The sequence below is a fragment of the Acartia tonsa genome, chromosome 14 (assembly GCF_053477335.1).
Source record: "Acartia tonsa isolate MP-2025a chromosome 14, ASM5347733v1, whole genome shotgun sequence".
In the NCBI taxonomy this organism is placed as follows: domain Eukaryota; kingdom Metazoa; phylum Arthropoda; class Copepoda; order Calanoida; family Acartiidae; genus Acartia; species Acartia tonsa.
In genome coordinates this window covers 7,710,459-7,732,308 of record NC_137273.1, presented here as the reverse complement: position 1 = coordinate 7,732,308, position 21,850 = coordinate 7,710,459, and the positions used below count along the sequence as shown (strand labels likewise).

At 32.8% G+C, this 21,850-nt stretch overlaps 2 protein-coding genes across 3 annotated transcripts in view; one reads left to right on the top strand and one right to left on the bottom strand.

The window, feature by feature from the left end:
• Positions 1 to 21,850, top strand: part of ND-B17.2 (NADH dehydrogenase (ubiquinone) B17.2 subunit) — a 397,876-nt gene that overhangs the window by 205,052 nt on the left and 170,974 nt on the right. The window lies entirely within an intron of this gene.
• Positions 8,490 to 21,850, bottom strand: part of LOC145305890 (coiled-coil domain-containing protein 42 like-2-like) — a 33,327-nt gene continuing 19,966 nt past the window's right edge. Inside the window, exons 9-14 of the mRNA XM_080147742.1 lie at positions 11,629 to 11,691; positions 10,943 to 11,043; positions 10,542 to 10,621; positions 9,944 to 10,037; positions 9,171 to 9,285; positions 8,490 to 8,799 (exon numbers count right to left, since the gene is read on the bottom strand). Coding sequence (XP_080003868.1) covers positions 8,707 to 8,799; positions 9,171 to 9,285; positions 9,944 to 10,037; positions 10,542 to 10,621; positions 10,943 to 11,043; positions 11,629 to 11,691 — 546 coding nt within the window. The 3' untranslated portion in view covers positions 8,490 to 8,706. The remainder of the gene's footprint in view (positions 8,800 to 9,170; positions 9,286 to 9,943; positions 10,038 to 10,541; positions 10,622 to 10,942; positions 11,044 to 11,628; positions 11,692 to 21,850) is intronic.

The window sequence follows — 21,850 nt, the reverse complement described above, 5'->3', positions numbered from 1 at the left end:
AACATGTTGATTATCAATACGTCAGTTTCCTGAAAATTGCAGATTAATCAATTTACGAGACTTCTACTAAACCAACTTTAGAATTTTGTTAATTTGCTAAAAATGATATTTTACTTGTATAGTACAAAAGTAAGTGAACTATTATTATAACGAAGCCAAGCCTCTAAATTCCTAAAACATTATAATATAACCTTTTCAAATTTAAAAGTTAGGTAGTCAAGATAAGTGTTAAAAAAGAACTACAAATTATATTGTAGATTAAGATTTTTTTCTTTCCGTAAAAAAATAGATCCCATTAACCGCTAGACTGAAATGGTTCTCCTTTACAGTAAAGCTTTTTATTGGTCTATCATACCTATTTTGGGGTAGTATAACTTTACTCTCCCCTATAATAAATTGCCCCTGGAAAAAAATATTTGTAAAACTAAATTAGAAAGAGGGGGGGGGGGAGGAACAGCCAAAAAATACACACTCAACCTCTTGGGGAGCACCTATACATTAGAAATGGAAAATAACAGAAAAGTATGAAAAGAAAGGTACAAACACGTTCAATGGAAACAAATATAGGAATTTTTTTAGAAAGGAGACAGGTGTGCATTAAATTCCGCAAATTGTCACTTCTGCAAAAAGTTTCATATTTAAAAAAAACACATAAAAACAAACAAATAAGAATGACAACATCCATAATAAAGAAGCTCCAAAATCAGACGGTAGGAAAAATAAATTCTAACAATTGTAGAGTAACAGAGAACTTCATAAGCAGGATAGAAATATAAAAGTCTAAACAAATTTCTGTAAATTTGTTTAAAAATTGCTTTATTACAAGAAACTTTTCAAGGACATTCTTACAATTAAAAAATTGTACCTTGTTGTCCTAGTAATCATAATTAAAAACATGTTTTAAATGGACATACGGACTTGTCATACAAAGTTTTAAATTGATGGGACAATTCTAACTAAATTAACAATAAAAGCTGTCTCTTAGAGACGGACGGACCGCCCATAACAATAAAGAATCTTCTCTTGGGGTGGGGATTGTGCTTAATAATAAAAGTGAAGCTAAATTGAAGGGGAAGTCTGTGCTTAGTAATATAATAGTAATATGCAGTAATGATACTTTGATAATGTGATTGTGATAGATGTGTGTAAATGAATGCACACCGTTTACAAAAAGCAAGAATTGGTAACCTGAAAAACAAACTGACAAAAGGATTACAAAAAAAAAATTCTCCATTAGTAACCCAGAAACAACATGTAAACAATATTTTGAAGAAAAATAACAGTGAAATAAAATCAGGAAAATTATTGAAAATATAGTAAGAATAGACTTTGTAAGGAGGATTTTTTAGATTCAACATTAGAGTAAAACACTACAGGGAGAAAGGGTTTAATAACTGTTCTCCCCATCGCAACCACCTTGTGCAACCTTTCTATTGGGTTATTGAAAATCAACCAAAGGTGTCCCTTGTATTAACATAGCCAAGTAGCAGAAAATAATTTAGAAGCAGACGAAGAAGGTCTTTGAAAATGGAAGGGAGGTAGTTGTCTGTATATACATCTATACTATAGATCTGTTGGTTCAATGATAATAAAAAAATTTTATTATCCAATTAATATTTTCAATCTTTGAATGTAACACAAATTATTTACGTTATGTATGAAAGCTAATTGCGTTCAAGTAACAATCAGAGAGGGAGGGGACATTGGGCTGTTTATCACACTAGTACCCAAAGTTTTTTAATAATGTTTTCTTAACTTTTAACTTTGGAGACTTTTATCAAACTTGATAGTTCGTTCATTTAGTTGAGTGTTCAAACGTTTCAACCTAAATGTTATTAAAGGGTAATTTGATATTGTGTATCATCATTCGGAATGTACATCAATTCATCGGCCATTGTCTTATCCCTGAATATCAATACTTTATTCACTTCTTAATAAATCAATTTTGAAACTAAGTTTAACAACAATCACATAACAGAGAATGATTAATAAGCCAATTTATGTACTTCTTCTTGGCCATGAGAATCTTCACAAAAAATCTGAATCCTTCATTCTTAATCACTTAAGTCAAATAATCTACAATTGTAAATAACAATCTTCTTAGAGGGGAAGGGAGGACAGAAGTAGGGTTGGGCCGGATATCCGGTGTGGCCGGATATCCGGTGTGGCCGGATATCCGGCCGGATAGTTTCAATATCCGGTATCCGGATATCCGGTGTGGCTGGATATCCGGCCGGATAGTTTCAATATCCGGTATCCGGCCGGATAGTTTCAATATCCGGTATCCGGCCGGATATCCGGCCACACCGGATATCCGGCCCAACCCTAGACAGAAGGCTATTTGGATAAGGACGGATGGTAAGACAGATGTCCAGATAGATAGTAATTTTAAACAGCTTCGCTACTATTGAAAGTAATCTTCCTTATTAGAAAATACACACAAAATAGGCTAATATTCGAACCCAACGTCTAGTGGATACGATGGTTTTAAGCTACAGTCACTGGTTACAATAATTAACTTTACTTTTAATTAAAGAAATTATAATTAACTACTTACTACAAAAAAATAATTAATTCTTAAACATTTAAAAAGTAAAATCCTTTTTGTGATTCTAACTGCCCTTTAAAGTTAACAAATCAATTCATGGAGTAAAAATTTCGAATTGATGGAAGTAGTGTGTCTGGGGGCCCCCCCTGTAAAAATCTATGGGTTTTATTCTGTGTACAAAATATTATACACAACTAAACATGAGTATTCTTGGAACAATTAGGTACTACCTTGGCAAAATATTTCTTTAATCACTTTACGTTTTTTTGATACCAAACCTTTATATGACAAAAATGTACTATAATTATATCTTAAAAATATATTATTGTTTATCTGTTTCTATAAAGGGATTTGGACAAAATCACCTTTATCTCTTTTACTTTAGAATCAAGAAAGAGATAAATTGTATAAAAGTTAAGACTCATTAAAATTTTCAAATAAAAAAGAGTGTTACAAACTTTAAACAAAGGAAATCTCACAAGAAGGGTGTGTTGGGTTTTATCCCCCCCTGCCCTCATATATATGATTATTGTTATAAAGTTGAATAAAGATTAGACTGGGGGATTGAAGGGGACCTATAAAAAAAGGTACTTAAACCAATTTCTGATAATTAGGTGTATTCCCAGAAAAGCAGAGCTGATTGGTCCAGCGATTACTGAGATATTCAGCTTCAGACACAATCATAGGCCGTTCTAAAGACAGTTATTTATTGCACCGTATTAGAAACAGCTTTCCGCGGATATTAAAATAAAACCAGATTTAAACCAGTTTTGTTAAGCACTAAGAAATCTAAAATAAAAAAAAACAGTTTTGTAAACCAGAGATGGGTTTTTAAAAGATGCCACGTTTTTCCTCGAAATTTTTTACGCTATGAATAGCAAGCGCGGCATTCGCGAAATCTAAACAGAGTATACAACTTAAGAATTCAAAATTTAAAAATTATTATTTTAGCCATTTGTATAATGTCTGATATAGCTCTAAAAAGATATATTAATTAATATGCAGCAAAAATGGATTTAAGATAATTTGTTTTTCTTTTAAAAAGGCTGTACCAACCAAAGCGAAATAATTAAATAAATAGTTGTATACTCTGTTTAGATTTCGCGAATGCCGCGCTTGTTATTCATAGCGTAAAAAATGTCGAGAAAAAACGCGGCATCTTTTAAAAACCCATCTCTGGTTTACAAAACTGTTTTTTTTTATTTTAGTATTCGTTGAAAACTGTCTGTATTACGATACTATACATGATTATTAGTATGGGTGAAATTGGTGCTAATACAGCGGATATTATTATGTTTTGATGCCATACTAGAAAAATGTATTGTTTTTTTTTAATTTAGGGATTATTTAACTTACCCTAACTCCCTGAATTTAATTAAACATGTATAAATATTGCATTGTGAGATAATTTTAAATTTGTTTTATTTGCTTACTTGTCTTACAAGATAACAAATGTAATCTTTGTTTTCTGTCCATTAAGAAGTTTGGAATAACTTTTTCTTGTCCCCCCCCCCCCCCATCATTTTTTTACTGTAGGAATCTTCCTATTTAAGGCTCATCCCCCTACACTTTTGGGGTATACAACGCCATGGGACACCCCCCTAAAACAGCCATGCGGGTGTCAAGATAAAAAAAAACTCACACATATCTTTAATTCTAGGGTGTTGTAAAATAAAACAACACCTTCTTGTTGTCTATTCTACACCCCAATAGATTTTGTGGGATTTCAAAATTTTCGGACCATCTTCAAAACCTGTACAGGCCAATTTTATGCAAATTAGATTCGTAAGAATTTAAATTAGCATTGTAGCCAAACAATTTCGTAACCTCTATAACAATATAACAAAAGAATTTAATAGAATTTAATGTTGCAGTACAAAATTGTAATCAAGGCGAAAATACGAGTTGAGTTTTTTTTGCTACTAGCTGCCAAACGGCTGTACAAATAGCTTCAAAATTTTTGACAAGGTATAACTAGTCCTAAAAATAATCTAGAATGCCATTGGCCAAATCTTTTAGCTAGTTTTCTTTCGCCGTGCGTTCTCTGTGCAATATTGTGTCTTGACAATTTTGACTTTTTAAGGGGCTAATGAGCATAATATTTTCTGATTGTTTGCAGTTTGGCCGTTAGCAGTGTATATAATAATAGCCTCTACGACCCTAAAGGCATCTAGGAACACTTGAGGAAGGGGGAGAGTTTATTTCGATGACCCATTTTTCATTTAATTTTTTTTTTAAATTGACCACCTCTCCCCCTGCCATTTTTACTTTTAGTTTTGATAAAAAATTTATTTTTTTGAGGGGGAGGGGGGGTAGAACCCTCCACCAAAATAGTTTTAAACCTTACTAGCACCTATGAGAAGCTACCCTATAAAGGAGAACCATATCTGTTCAGTGGTTAGCAAGATCCTTCCACACAGACAGACAAAGATCCTTTTACTTTATTTATTGCTCTCCTTTGTATATCCATCTTTGTCCAAAATTTTATATGAATATTAAATGACATAAATTCTGCTTAATCTAATTAAATAGATTTCAATCTAACTTCAATTTCATATGAAGCATATACTTTTATAATTTTTTTTGCAATGACGTTTGTAAGTTGGTCGAAATTAAAACAATAACAATGACGGCAAGAGAGGGAGGTGATATAAAACTGTAAATTACACTGGTAGTGTCAAGATTTTTCAACTAATAATTTTAATCTTTAAAAGATGTGATTTTGTTGATCATCATAGGGGATGTATACCAATTGAACGCCAATTGTCTTATCCATGACTTTTGGTCCAATGATTTTTTTTTTAGAGGGGGGATATCAAACCTATCTAAAACTGTTATAATTTTAAATTCAAAGTTCAAACCAAGGCCAATAGTATAAAATGAAGCTCTATTAGATTGTAATAGTATAAAAAAAAGCATGAAATGACAAAAACATGAGCTTTCACATGAACAAAAAAATACTTCTAATAACGAATACTATACTACCGGCTACGCCCCTAGAGGCCTCTATGGGCACTTGAGGAGGGGAGAGTCGAATTTGATAACCAAATTTATTTTTTTTAGATTTTAAAAGAAAAAGTTAAAAAAAAATTTGGGCGGGGGGAGTGAATTTTTAATTTTAGTTAAAAAATAATTTTTTTTATTTTTATTTTTTTTTGGGGGGGGGGTTCTAGGGGCAATTTCTCTTGGGGAGGTGGTGGTACCCTCCCCCAAAATAGTTATGAACCTTTCCGGGACCTAGAAGAAGCTACCCTGTTAAGGAGAACCCGATCTGTTCAGAGGTTAGCGAGATCCTTCAGTACAAACACACAGACAAAAAGACATCCTGTTACTTTAGTATAAGGATTGTACAGACGTTTATAAATACTCCTAATTCAATGTGCACATAATTATGTAAATATCTAAAACATATTTAAATTAAAATATCTTAATTAGAAGATTCACAAATTAATTCCAAGTACAATATTAAATATTTGCGGTTTCGCCTCTAGCCTCTATGGCTTCGCTCTATAAGGTATGGGCATTTTGTGCATTTATTAATATTGACATATAAATTCTGCAGGCAGATTACTGTAACAATTGGGTATATTTTGGAAGAGGCATAATTATCTCAATTGTAATTGTGTCTAAAAATAAGCACTATACATGCCTATAACTTTTTCACAATGTAAAGGACAAACAATTGTCGTTATTTTCTATATTTGTTAATGTTCGTTTGTTACGTTTTTAGTTTTTCCAATTTTTCGGGATTTGCTTTTACAGATGTTGTCATCCTTGTTAATATGAAACTAACATGTTTATTACAAATTTGCAAAACATAGAAACCTTAGAAATTAAAATGAATAGGTATAGGAGATTGAAACGGATTTAATTCATTTTTGTTAAATCTTACGTGAATGTAATTCATCAATTAATTAGCTTGAATTCAAAGCAAGGATGAATGATAACATCTATATGTAGCTAAGCACAAAAATATGATGAAAGGACATACGGAAATATGTCTTATATAGCATGGCCGACACACAGACTGGCAAAACAATATAAAAAATTTATGCGGAATGCTCATAGTAATCTCCAAAAAAAATTCTGATATCTATCTTAAATAACAGCTGAGAAAATCAAATTTACCACATAGCCTTACGGATTGAGAGACAAAGTGATGATGAAAATAAATTGGATCCAAAAAAAAAAAATTCTATCTATAAAACACTCTCTTACTATTTGCTTAAATTCTGAACTTGCCCGCAAACAGGTTAAAAATACTTAAAACCCTTACAGAGAAATTTACTTTTTTTATTTGATAGCGGTCAGACCGCTGCTCCTTAGCCAATTAATATTTTATTTGTTTCTGATCACAATAAAAGACTACATATAAAAAAATTGGCTGGGCTTGAGCTTGTTTAAAAGTCGGCAATAGGCAGCTTAAAAAATCGGTCAATGAGTGGTCAAACGTTTATGACCTTACTATTCACAGAAGTTCATTATTGCTCAGGGATTTACCAAAAAAATGTATAGGTCTCTAGTTGTAATAGAAGCCGCCACGATATTCATGAAATATGTCTATAGTAAAAGCCGAAAAGATCAGTAATAAGATTGGCCCGGGAGCGGTCAAACGGTCAAAACACCAATTTTCTCAGATGTTCATTGAAATCTAAGTATTCAACAAAAAAACAATAAGGTCTCTACCTTATACACAAAAGTCATAATGTAGAAATTAAGATTTATTTAGAATTTTTTCTAATTTTAGTGCCACCTAACCGACTTTGACCGGACACCACGACCGACATAGACCAGATATCCTTATAGAATCAACTATTGCCGACGAATAATTACTAAACTTAATAAGTCATGAAGTCACAGCTCTCTAACTTACCTTAAAAAATTGCTTAGAAAAAAATAAAGGGGGACTTATGATCTTTTTAAAATTTCAGCCGTCTATCTTGAATCCGAGAAAATCATATTTCGCCCATAGCGTTACGGAATGACGAACTGACGGACAGGCAGACAAGGGGTATTATAGAGTAGCTCTGTTACCAAAAATCAATATGTTTAAGAGTTTTATTTGTAAGACAAAAAAAAAAATTTTACAATGGTTTTAAAAATAAGCACTTAACATTTTATTATTAAACAAGGATGACAACATCCATAAAAGCGAAGCTCTGAAACGATATGACAGACGAACATTAACTTTTGTTGAGTGTCAGAACTGAATATACAAAATATGAAAATAAAAGGTTTGACAAAATTATACGTAAATTTGTTGCAAAACTTGTTAAATACAGAATTCTGTTTAAGGACATTCTGACATTTTTAATGCTTGATTATAGAGATGCTTCGCTCATAATATTGTACCTTATTGTAATAGGAATCAGTAATCAAAAAATCAGATCGATCGGATGATTTTATCACATAAAAAAATTGTTATTAAAAAAGTAAAAAAATCAACATGTTTAAAATGGACGTACAGACATTCTGGTAACGATTATAGAGTTGCTACGCTTTCTAAGTCGTACCTAGCTACTACAGGAATCACCATGCAAAGTTTGAAATCGATAGGACAATTTTGATATGCCTAAATTAACCAATAAAAGCTAACTATCTCGGACGGACGTACGGACGGGCGGACGTACGGACCGACCCTAATTATAGAAAAGCTTCGCTTTTAAAAATCAAAAACATACACAAAAATGTTATAAAAATGTAAAACATTTTAAGTTATGTAACAAATTGTTTTCATAATGGAAATAAAATACGTGGATATTGTGAGAGATACTCACATACCCTGATGAAATGTTTCTCCGAGCTGGCTATCATAACAATACCCTTCCCCCCATAGACTATATTAGCAACATAAATTGACCACAAAAATTTCCTTTTAACAATTTCCAAGTATTTGTTTTATTTAGTTTCTGGGAAATTAATAATATGAATTGTTCGGCGATACCAAATATTCCGAGAATGTATATATGTTTGAAGAGTACTATTGCAAATAACATCTTCTAAAGTTGAATATTTCAGGTTTAAATCTCATTTTTTTATTTTCGAAAATAGACATTTTCAACAAGAACAAAAATTAAACTTAACAAAAACCTATTCATATGGAGTGTACAAAATTTGACCTTGAATTAGCCTGTCATCCAATAATACCCACCGGGATATTAATAATCAATTCTGAGATTACTGTGTTCGCTAGGCAGTGGCGCCAAATATCCAGACTCGTTGTCAGATTTGTTTACTCTCTCATTCACAACCTAAACAAGGACAATTTACACATAGCAGTTATAGTAGCGTAATGTACAAAAAGAAAGAAAAAAATGCGCTAAAATTACCTATATTGCTCGCCAAATCCCGTTTGATACACATTTATATAATTTACTGTGCAGCTTGCCTTTTTAGCGGACTCTTAATGGTTTTCCTTTTTTAGTACTACAAATACATTAACCCTACCATTACCGACTTTCATACAGACAAAAGGTTAGACAGACAGAAGGACAGACAAAGACAAACACTTACAGAGTAGCTTTCATGTTAAAAAGATTAAATTATGAATGTGATAGATGTGCTTAAGTGAATCCACACCCTATTTTGTTGAAGCCTACTCTACAATTAGGAAATGCTGAACCTGTAGGTCTTCAATATGAGAAATAATAGCTGCCAGCTGTCCAGAAATATTCTTATCTGCAGCCTTATCATCCTTGGAATCTCCAGGCAACAGCACCGCCTGCTTTTGAACATACCTAACAAGATTATTTATTCATCAAATGGTTTTACAAAATGTTGTCCGCGGATAGAAAAATAAGCCTGACAAAAAATAAACTTACATATATAGTACTAGCTGCTTCGCCTCTAGTCTCTAGGAGCTTTACCCCAAGAGAAATTTTTTTTAAAAATTATGTGAGTATAGGAATTATTACATCTTCTATTACCTACTCAGCCGAAAAAATTGCGAATGAGTTGCTAATCCCAACCGAAAAAATTGCAAATGCGTCGCCAATTTTCGCGAATGAATGGCGATTCACAAAATATATGCAAAAAAATTATTTAAAATTTTTTTATTTTTTTTGGGGGGGGGGGTGAAGGTGTCCTACTCCCCAAGAAAATAGCCTACAATAAAGTACAACTTTGTAAAAGTAGAAGCACCTTTTGTATTAAAAGAAAGTCTATACGTCCATTTTATTTATGGTAAGCTTTCTGATCAATTGAAAGAGCTTCGCTTCTAGAAAAAGGTACAAACATGTGAAGCTTTACACAGTTTTTAAAAAAATCAGCAATGTGACGTCATAAAAATGATGTGAGAAGTGGGAATGAAAATCTCTAAAAAAGATATGGATAATCCTCTTATTTTTATGACGTCAATTGGCTGATTTTTTGAGACACTTTGTAAAGCTTCCAAACCTGTGCATGTTAGCAATAGCCAGCTTGATGTTTGAGATCAGTAATTTCTTCTCTTTGCTTTGATGTTGAATATTATCAAATATGGTTTTTCTCTCTAAAATAAGAATATTTATACATAGCATTCTTATTTTTTGGTGTTCGTGCAAAATTCTCTATTTATAATACGATGCAATAAATGATTTTCAGCATGGCTCAGAACCAGTTTTCATCCAGAAAATATGATTGGGAATCGATCAGAGCTGTACTGAAAAATATGTTTGTTGTGTTCAGTGTTATAGACAACTGTCCATGGATAGGAAAATGAAAATTGATTATTGATTAATTATGTTTTAAATAAGTTTGTTACAATAAAGTTTATTGCTTTTTAAACAAAATTAGTATTAATTAGTATTAGGAATTTATTGCTGCGTTTCTTAAACAAAATTTTCTTTCTGTAATTTAATCAGATCCACTTTGAAAAACATTTTCTCTAGTTTTAAAGCGGAAAATTGTAAGAAAAATTAAATTTGTCTTCAAAAGATATATCCCTGTCCCTCTACGCACGAACAACAATTGGAGCAATGCTTAATTATAGAGTAGCTGCGCTGCTGACACTGACCTAGAGTTCTTGCAGCAAGTTTGGCAGCATTCTGCTGCAGCTCTGCTAGCCTCACATTGTAATCCAACGTTTTCTCCATTCTAGTGAAAAAACAAGGATGATGATATTTATATTTACAAAGATATCCAAAAACATTCTAAAATGAAGTGTACTTGTGTACTTGTATTTAAGATGAAGCCCGCATTTAATTCCTTTTTTCAACAAAAAATTATTTAAGGCTAAAGGCGAAGCTCTAGTACTTAAATAGGAAGATAACAACATCCTCTTTAAGAAAAACCGCCCCTAGAGAAAAATTATAACTCTCCAGAAAAAAAAATTTTTTTTACTTTTTCTTTTTAAAACAAAAAATGAAAACCATGATTGTGTTAAACTTTTTTGTTCTGTTCAAATATTTTATTTACCTATGTTCACAAAATTTCTTGAGTGATCTGGATTCCTCTTCCCTGTCCAGTTCTATCTGGTCCAGCCGCTTCTGCAGCTTGTCTCGGGTAGCCACAAGGGCCTAATTACATAGTATATGTTATTAATGCTATTCCCTGTCCAGATCTATCTGATCCCGCCATTTCTGCATCTTGTACCGGGTGGCCACCAGGGCCTACATACACGGTACATATTATCTTATTGATCCATCCGTTTCTGCAGCTTGTCTCGGGTAGCCAACAGGGCCTAGATGCAAGGTACATATTATCTATCTGGTCCAGCCGTTTCTGCAGCTTGTCTCGGGTAACCACCAGGGCCTACATACAAGTTACATATTGTCTATCTGATCCAGCCGTTTCTGCAGCTTGTCTCGGGTGGCCACCAGGGCCAACATACAAAGTAGACATATTATTCATTCGTCCACAGTGAAATACTAATTTTGGCCATAAGATGATAAGATGTTTTTCTTAAGTACTTTAAAAAAAAACCAGCCCCCCCCCCCCCTTGTCGCCCCTTATATTTTTCTTTTTTCTTACAATTACAGGTTTCATTAGTATTTTTGCTAAGGTGCTAAGTAACCAAGGAGTTAATTAAGTCAATCCTCCGAATAAGAGTTGTAATCCCCCCCCCCTCCCCCACTGAATGAATGTAGTACAAATTTTTCTACCTGACACCTTTCCATGAGTCTTCTGATATCTGGATATATATCTGGTACTATATCCACCACAGCCTAGATAGATAGATAGATAGATAGATAGATAGATAGATAGATAGATAGATAGATAGATAGATAGATAGATAGATAGATAGATAGATAGATAGATAGATAGATAGATAGATAGATAGATAGATAGATAGATAGATAGATAGATAGATAGATAGATAGATAGATAGATAGATAGATAGATAGATAGATAGATAGATAGATAGATAGATAGATAGATAGATAGATAGATAGATAGATAGATAGATAGATAGATAGATAGATAGATAGATAGATAGATAGATAGATAGATAGATAGATAGATAGATAGATAGATAGATAGATAGATAGATAGATAGATAGATAGACAGACAGACAGACAGACAGACAGACAGACAGACAGACAGACAGACAGACAGACAGACAGATAGATAGATAGATAGATAGATAGATAGATAGATAGATAGATAGATAGATAGATAGATAGATAGATAGATAGATAGATAGATAGATAGATAGATAGATAGATAGATAGATAGATAGATAGATAGATAGATAGATAGATAGATAGATAGATAGATAGATAGATAGATAGATAGATAGATAGATAGATAGATAGATAGATAGATAGATAGATAGATAGATAGATAGATAGATAGATAGATAGATAGATAGATAGATAGATAGATAGATAGATAGATAGATAGACAGACAGACAGATAGATAGATAGATAGATAGATAGATAGATAGATAGATAGATAGATAGATAGATAGATAGATAGATAGTCAAATTAGGCCTAATCTCTTCCTTAAAAGGACTCTCCACAGAAAAATAAACTTTGGATTTTTGAAAATCTAACCTGAAACTATTATTCTCTGTTCAATTTTAGGCATTTTTTGTTTTTGTGGCATCGCGATCGAAGCCCTTTGAAAATTTTGACCGCCCTTAAGTGAATCCTCCCGCCATTCAATTTGTGCTGCTTTAGTGATTTTTAGCTTCTATGTTGCCGCATTCATCGCCCTTCTCCGCCGCTACTCCGCTATTCATTGCTGTATGTCGCGGTTCAATAAATACTCCCCTCTCCCTTTTTCAGAAATTGAGTGGAGGCTGGGGGATTTTGTGTATAGCGGTGTAAGCGGTATATAGCATTGTATAGCGGAGTAGTGGCGGAGAAGGGCGATGAATGCGGCAACTGCGATTTTATTGGGCGGAGGCGAACACAAAAAAGTGGCGGCAATATTGTCCAGCAGTTAGGAAGCATGAGTAGAGTGGAGGCAAAATTTATAAACCTTAGATTGTGTATGGTCTGTATATGACGTGGTTAATATATCCGCGGTGTCCGCGGAAACGCGGTTTTGTTTTTTAGCGGTCCATGGCGCACACAAACAAATACTCGTTGTGTGTGTGTAGTTATTTTGGAGTAAAGATACAGGTTGACATAGGAAAGGGAAGGCAGGAATGTGATAGGTGGGAGGGAAGGGGAGGGGGGCACCAGGTATTTGTAGCTATGGCTGCCTGGCTTGCAGAGGAGTTAGTTGAGGTTAAGGCGAGAGCGGCAAGGGGCTGAAATAGTTTAGTACAACTTAGGGAAGGTACCAGTATAATTTACAGTCCAATGTCTCCTCCCTCCCTGAAAATGTTATAGAAATTTTAAGTGATGTTAAAAAAAACAGATGAATAGGATGATTATATAACATAAAAATTGTTGCAAAAAAGTGGAAAATCAAAATTACCATTTCTGTAGATCAAAAATAGTGGTTGAAATAATCAAACACTCAACTTAAGGAATCAACCAATCAAAATTCATTGAAGTCCCAAAAGTAATTAATCCAACGAATAAGAAAACATTGCTGGGAATAGTGTAATAAACAGCCCATTGTCCCATCTCTCTCTGCATTTCTTATCTATCCCATGTTAACATTTTTCGTCAATTGTGCTATCCCTGTAGACAACTCTTCTATACCCAGGGAGGAGATAACATTGAACTGTAAATTACAATTGTACCCAGGGAGTGAGGAGACATTATTAGTCTTTACAGTTGTATATCACAATTGGTAATCTTGAAAACTTTGGGTTATTGAATTTTGATTGGTTCAAATTCAACCAATAATATTGATCCACATTAGGGGTAATTTTAATTATCATCATTGTGGATGTAAACGTTCATTATCTTATCCCTGAATTATATAAAAAGTTCCATTTTTATTTGTTACAACATAAATTTCATTTCTTTATTGAAGTTACTAACTACCAGGGATCTAAAGGGATAGGTAAGATAATAGCCGATAAATTTATGTTCATCCATTTGATTCTACACAAAATTACCCGTTTGTAGATTACAGTTAGTGGTTGATGGCCACTAGGTATCTATAATACAAAGTAGAACGATGTCTGTCTGTTTGTCTGTTTGTTTGTAGCGAAGGATCTCGCTTACCGCTGAACCGATCGGGTTCTCCTTAACAGGGTAGCTTCTCATAAGTCCCGGGAAGGTTTATAACTATTTTGGGGGAGGGTAACACCACCCTATCAGGAGAAATCGCCCCTGGAAAAAAATTACCCCTCCCGAAAAAGAGACTCCAACGAAACAGAAACCAATTATTTCTGTAATTAGATATTTTAAATAAAAAAAACATTCAAAAAGCCACTAGAGGCCTCTAGGGGCGAAGCCGCTAGTACTTAATAAACTATCCTTTCAAAATTTAATTAGATTTCTCAAAGTCTAAAGTTGTTCTGCTAACAAATAAGAAAACGTTATCAAACTTTGGGTATTAGTGTAATAGACAACCCAATGTCCCCTCTCTCGTTATCAAAGTCCAATTGATCAATAATTTTGATTTATTTCTTTTGTCATAATTAGGAAATTTATTGTCCATTTTCTTATTACTGCTAAAAATTTAAAATACTAAATTAAAGTAAAACAGAATCATAGAATCCAAGAAAGTTGAGTACTGAAACCCTACCACACCCCAATATTTTGATTCAATTTGAGAATGCTGGGATGGAGGTAGCTTATTCTTTGTTTGTTTATTATTTTAATATTTATATTTTTTATCGTTCATTGTCTTATCCCTTGTGATTCCTGAATCAAAGTATTTGAAGGAATTCTCTAATATCATGGAAAAATGCATGTCGATAATATATCAGCCTTTAACATCTTATTGTAATTTTAAGGAAGTTTAAGGGGGAGGAGGGGGTATTTTTTTCTATTGGTATTTTTCTTGGTAGGGTATTGGTATCCTCCATAAATATAGGGAGGGTGAAGATACCCTTGCCCGAAACAGCTATAAACTGTCCTAGGACTTATGGGAAGCTACACTGTAAAGGAGAACCATATAAGTTCAGCGGTTAGCAAGGCAGTACAGAGAAACAGACACATAATGATTCCTGCTACTAGGGTTATAAAATAAATATTTTTCCAGTATGGCTTCGACACCGATTAATATCAGAAGGATAAGATTAGGTTCTCATCCAATCATGTATAGCATCATATTCCAGATAATTTTCCACGGGGCTAGCAAATCTGGTATTTTTCTTATAATTTTTCATTTAAATCCACGGAAAGCTGCCAATGAATAGCTATTCCAGTATTAAAGTAATTTCTGCGGTTTCACAAATAACAAAACGAAGCATAAAGGGGAGGGGGTTAATGCAACAACTTCGTAATCAATGAGTAAATTGCACTTAGAATTCGAATTTTGATCTGAAATTTTGCATGAGTAATCCTTGGTAGGTCTATTTTCCCTAAATTGAACAAAAATTTAGAAAAGTAACAACTTGGTTTAATTCATGGTAAATTGTAGATGCTGCATCTAAGTTTCAAATAAATTAAACATGTGAACGCTACTTTTAAATAAAAGCTTCCCAATTAAATTAAGTATGTCATAATTATGTATATGAATAATTTGATACACACGCTGACCTTGACAGACACACTTCCTTTAATTGGAGCAGAGCTTGCCCTCTGACTTTCAAGGCGAAAGTCATAGCTATCACAGCTCAGAATTAGGCAACCTTTATGCACTATTTGGCCTGTTTCTTATCAATATACACATATATATGGACCATGTAGGCACACCTATTGTAATTTATCAATGTTATATGTTTATATCCAACCATATACCTATTGCTAATTATCTATTTAACTATTTCTGTATATAAGCCATACCTAAGCCTTTTTCTCAGATAACTTTCTTATCCAAAGTATCATGAACAATTTTACGCTCACACTAACTTACAAACACAGTCTAGAGACAGACAACACTCTAAATCCAAGTATTTAGTTTTCTTTTTAGCTTGCAAACACTTTAAAACTCAGTTATCATTTAATTCCCAAACCAACTGGTTCTCCCTCTTCTCTCCTGGCTAAAGAAGGTAAATGGCTTAGTTTATTTAGCATGCATTGTTTAGTTTAAATTTAGGTTCCTTTGTACTTGGCATATATTGTGCATATGACTTATGTTAGAGGCCTAACTATATGCACAATCATGACTTGGACTTAGGCACATCTCATCCTACACTACTTACACTTACTATAAGTATTATGTAACATTAATATCTGACTGATCTATATGTAAATACAATTAACTTTATTAAACTGTTTTCTTTCCTTTTTATACTTTACTATACTTATCTTATATTGATCTAACATCAAAAACCAACCTGTACTCTTAGGTTAAAGCACTGTAATACCATGCGTGGGTATTTATGAATCGCCACGGATTCAATAAATTTGTATTATAATTGTGGGAGTAAAAGGACAAAGCATTCTATACTGACACTGATGTTGAGAATACTTATGGGTATTTTATTTAAATTCTATTTTTAAGCAGTACTCATGAGAGAGCGATCCCCACATTCAAACCCATGGCGTGCACAGGAAAGTTGCAAAGAAAACCGGTTTGGCATGGCCATAAATGCACAACGGGTATTTTGACCCGTTTTGGGCAGTTTCCGCCGGCATTAAACCCGGTTATTTCGACCAAAAATTGAAAAATGTAATTTTTGAACGCCCAAAGTGAGATGAACACTTTTTAGAACTTTGATATGATCCGTAATTGAAAACTACACAACCTCATGTAATCTATAGAGCTACAAGTAATATACAAAGTGATTTATTTCAAATTTAGTATTTGGCTATAGGTACCATTCTTTTCGGTTGAAAAAACCCGTTTCTCAAAGTTTTAAAAGACATACACTACAAAAAAAGAACATATAAAATTTGGGTGTTACATATCAGAAAACGAACATAAAACTATTGGGTGACACATATAGAGATTACTAGGGTTATTAGGGTGGCTCAAACCCTTACTAATGACGTAAACTGTTATTTTATTGGTTGAAAAGTTAAAACCGGGTAATAAAACCAAAACCGAGCAGGGTTTTAAAACTGTCGGGTATTTATGGCCATGCCGAACCGGGTCATAATAGGGCGTAAAAAAAAGATAAAAAAATCATATAAAAAATAATAATTTGAATAAAACGAATTCACAAATAGATGTACTTGTCAATAAACTTTAGATTTCACGAAAAAAATCAGCAGCTTTACTATAAAAACAAAAAAGTTAGAAGGGGTATTTTGAATTTTCATGATTTTCAATTTTGTTGAGCTATACCGGCAAACGGAAGTAAGCTAAACTGCCTGCTCCAGGGGGAAATGAAAGCCAGGGTAGTAGAGGGGGGATTCATACTGAGAATGATGCAATTATGAAGCTGGAAACCGTTTTTTTTTTACATTTTCTGGAACCGGGTTTTAATACCCGGTTCATCCCTAATGGGTTAAGGTGTCTATAGAAAGCTCTTTGCATGCCCTAACAAAAAAACTCTACAGGATATGGGTTCTATCTCCAAAATTTAAAATACATCTTCAAGATTTTGTATTTTTTAAAATTCCTGTTGCATAAAATGTGTTGTAATATTAGAGACCCCATATCATTTTGAGTTTATTGTCAGGCAATAATTCTGCATCTTTAGACACCGACCACCCTTGTAGGTCAATCCTAGCCAATTTGAGAGAAGAAAAAATGTATTGAGAACTGCTACAAAAACTGGCAGGATTTTTAGAATTAAAGATTTTAGGGAAAAAATTCACTTTGGTCAAAAAATTCCAATACCTGCGAATCAGAAATTACCTCTAATTTATGAATAAAGCTTAAAAAACATAATGATATGATAAAAAGTATGATATAAAAAAAAGTTTGGATGAAAAATAGGATGTTCTTTAGACTGATTTTTAACCAAATTTAATTTTTTGGAAGTATGTTTTTTTTTGGGTAGAAATAAAAAATTGACCAGAATAACCCCATGCTACCCTAGTTGATTCCTACATAATTAATGATAAATTTATCCTGAAAATAAGAAAAAAACAGCTAAAAGGCTGAGCTGCCAGCTGCCAGCCATTCACCATTACTTTTTCAACTTTTTGTTCAATTTAGGGAAAATAGACCTACCAAGGATTACTTATGCAAATTTTCAGATCAAAATTTCAATTCTAAGTGCCATTTTTATATTGATTACGAGATGGTTGCATTAATACCCCCCCCCCTTTTTACAAATTTTGTATTAGCCAACAAGTCTGGAAATAATCTAATAAATATTTTTTTAAAGCGAAGCCATTCTATAATTAGGGTCGGTCAGTCCGTCAGTAAGTCCGTCCGTCAGTCCATAACGGTTAGCTCTTTTCGTTAACTTAGGCATGCTAGTTGTCCTATCAATTTCAAACTCTGCATGGTGATTCCTGTAGTAGTTAGGTACAATTTAGAAAGCGTAACAACTCTATAATCGTTACCAGAAAGTCCGTACGTCCATTTTAAACATGTTGATTTAACCTTTTTAACAACAAGTTTTTATATGATAAAATCATTCGATTGATCAGATTTTTCGAATACTGATTTCTAGGACAACAAAGCATCTCTATACTTAAGTCCTAAAAATGTGAGTATTACAGACAATTTTCCACGAATATCAAATTAAGATATCATTAAAATAATACCCATATTGTTAGGCCAGACCTTTTAATATCCATGGAAAGCTGTCTATAATACGACGCGATAAATAACTATTTTTAAAAGCGAAGCTTTTCTATAATTAGGGTCGGTCCGTCCGTACGTCCGTACGTCCGTCCGTCCGTCCGTACGTCCGTACGTCCGTACGTCCGTACGTCCGTAACGGATAGCTTTTTTCGTTAATTTAGGCATGTTAGAATTGTCCTATCGATTTCAAATTTTGCATGGTGATTCCTTTAATAGTTAGGTACGATTTAGAAAGCGTAGCAACTCTATAATCATCACCAAAATGTCCGTACGTCCATTTTAAACATGTTGATTTTTTTACTTTTTAACAACAAATTTTTATGTGATCTAATCATCCGATTGATCTGATTTTTTGTATATTGATTCCTGGGACAACAAAGTATAATGTAATAAGCGAAGCAACTCTATAATCAAGTCCTAGAAATGTAAGTATGTCCATAAACATTATCCTGAATCAAGCAGTTTTTCAACACATTTTACTTACAATTTTGCTTTGACTCTTATACATTTATATTATGATTATTCAGTTCTGACACTATATAAGTGTTAATGTCCGTCTGTCCTACTGTTTAAGTGCTTCGCTTTTATGGATGTTGTCATCCTTGTTGTATAATAAAGATGGTTGCGTATAGCAGTAGCGATAAACTGTTTATTTTATGACTATTAGCCTACTATGTTTTTTTTTAAGCGAAGCTTTTCTATAATTAGGGTCGGTCCGTCCGTCCGTCTGGCATGTTAGAATTGTCCTATCGATTTGCATGGTGAATCCTGTAGTAGTTAGGTACGATAGTTAGTAGTAGATAGTTACGTAGCAACTCTATAATCGTTAGATTGTCCGTACATCCATTTTAAACAAGTTGAATTTTAACTTTTTTTAACAACAAGTTTTTATATGGTAGAATCATTCGATTGATCTAATTTTTGGAATACTGATTCCTAGGACAACAAAGTACATTGTTATAAGCAAAGCATCTCTATACTCAATTCCTAAAAATGTAAGTATGTCCTTAAATATTATCCTGTATTAGCGTAGTTTTTCAACAAATTTACTTAAATTTTGTTTATAATTTTATACATTTATATTCTAATTATTCAGTTACAAGTGTTAATGTTCGTTTGTCCTACCCTTTCAGAGCTTCGCTTTTATGAATATTGTCATCCTTATTGTTTTATTGTCATTGGAAAGGGGACTGAGAAATTTTTCAACCAATAATTTTAATTTTTGGAAGGAGTAATCTTATTTATTATTATTAGGGATGTAATACATTTTTCGTCCATTATCTTATCACATTAGATCCCTGTCCAAACTCTTCAATTTATTTCTACAAAAATATTAGTATTGTTTAGTCATTGTTGGATATTATATAATTATTAAAAAAGACATGTTAGAATAGTCCTATCGATTTTTTTGCCTGGTGATTTCTCTAACAGTTGGGTATCAATTAGAAAGCATAGAAACTCGATAATCAGAAAGTATGTACGTCCATTTAAAATCTGCTGATTTTTAACATTTTGACATTATATAGTATGATTATCCTATTCATCTGTTTTTTGGATACAAGGCACAGTATTATAAGCGAGGTGTCTCTATAATCAAATCCTATAAATGAAAGAATGTCCCTACTGTTTCCTAAATTTACGCAGTTTTGTAACAAATTTATGTACAATTGTGTTTAGACTTAGAAATCAATGTCCTGCTGTTCAAGTTCTAACACTCTACAAGAGTTATTGCTCTTTTGTCCTTCCATCCTTTTGCTTTTCGATCTTCACTTTTATGGATGTTGTCATCCTTGATAAGATGAGTAGATTTAATAGCATTGTAAACTTCTATCCTTATATAAAAGTAGCAGGTTGTTTGTCTGTGCAATGTGTAATAAAGTATCTTACTAATAATTGAACCAATATGGTTACCCTTTGCAGTGAAGCTTCTTACAGGTTCTAGGCCTTTTCTCTGCTTCTCCAAGCTACGTTGTCTTATTTTTTCATTTGTAGCATGAATTGTAATGAGGGGAGAGAATATTGCGTATGAGAATGAATACGGGTCGGCGAGTTAAATCTCTAGAATGGAGAAAATGTTCTTTAGCGGCGAACATTTATTGAGTGGAGGTAAAGTGTAGAATATATTGTTTTAGCGGTAGTACAAATAGGCGGCGGACAAAATTTTCAAAGGGCTTCGATCGCGATGCCACAAAAACAAAAAATGCCTAAAATTGAACAGAGAATAATAGTTTCAGGTTAGATTTTCAAAAATCCAAAGTTGTTTTTTCTGTGGAGAGTCCTTTTAAAGAGCACTTTTTTAATAATTGCTGCTATTTATAATCAACAAAATTGATGTACTATTTTTTTTTTAAACTAAATATATTTTTTTCAATTATAACTATATCTTCTAATAAGTTTTTTTTTAAATAGTGTTTTGAAACACTTATATAAAAATTTATCCTAATCAATACTAATTAAACAATCTTTATTTAAACTTTCTTTGAACTTATACTTGAGAAAATAATTTTTTCTCTTTGTTATCGATTTTTTTCAAAATTCTTTTACAATATCTGCATAAAGAAATGCCATTATTTTCTCTGCTTAAACCGCATCATAAATAAAGACGATGAAAGTTTATGCCTACAACTGCTGCCAGATTCTTTCTATGAATAGTAAGAATAGGAAGAATTCCTTGGCTCAAAATAGGCGCAACTCATTACCAAGCAATGGTCGTGCAAGTTAGGGGTTGGTTGTATGGTTGTATTATATAGTTATACATATGATCCCAGAATTTTTTGAACTTTACTGCAGCCACAATCTCAAAACATTTTGATTAAGCCATGGTCAAACAAAACAACAAGACAACCACCATAACCTTTATAAAAAGTGGCTGAAAACTTATTATATTATATTTTGTAAAGAACTAACAAAATCTTAGTTTATCTATGTAATATATTTTAAAAGCGAAGCTTTTCTATAACTATTATCGGTCCAACTGTCCGTAACGGTTAGATCTCTTTCCGTTAATTTAATCATGTTATAATTGTCCTATCGATTTTGTTTTGCTTAATGTTTTGTGTAAGAATTTGCACAAAATTACCCTATATATCGATTACAATTAGTGGTTAAAACTTTTGGACACCCAACCTAATGAGCCAATCAGTCAAAATCCAACAG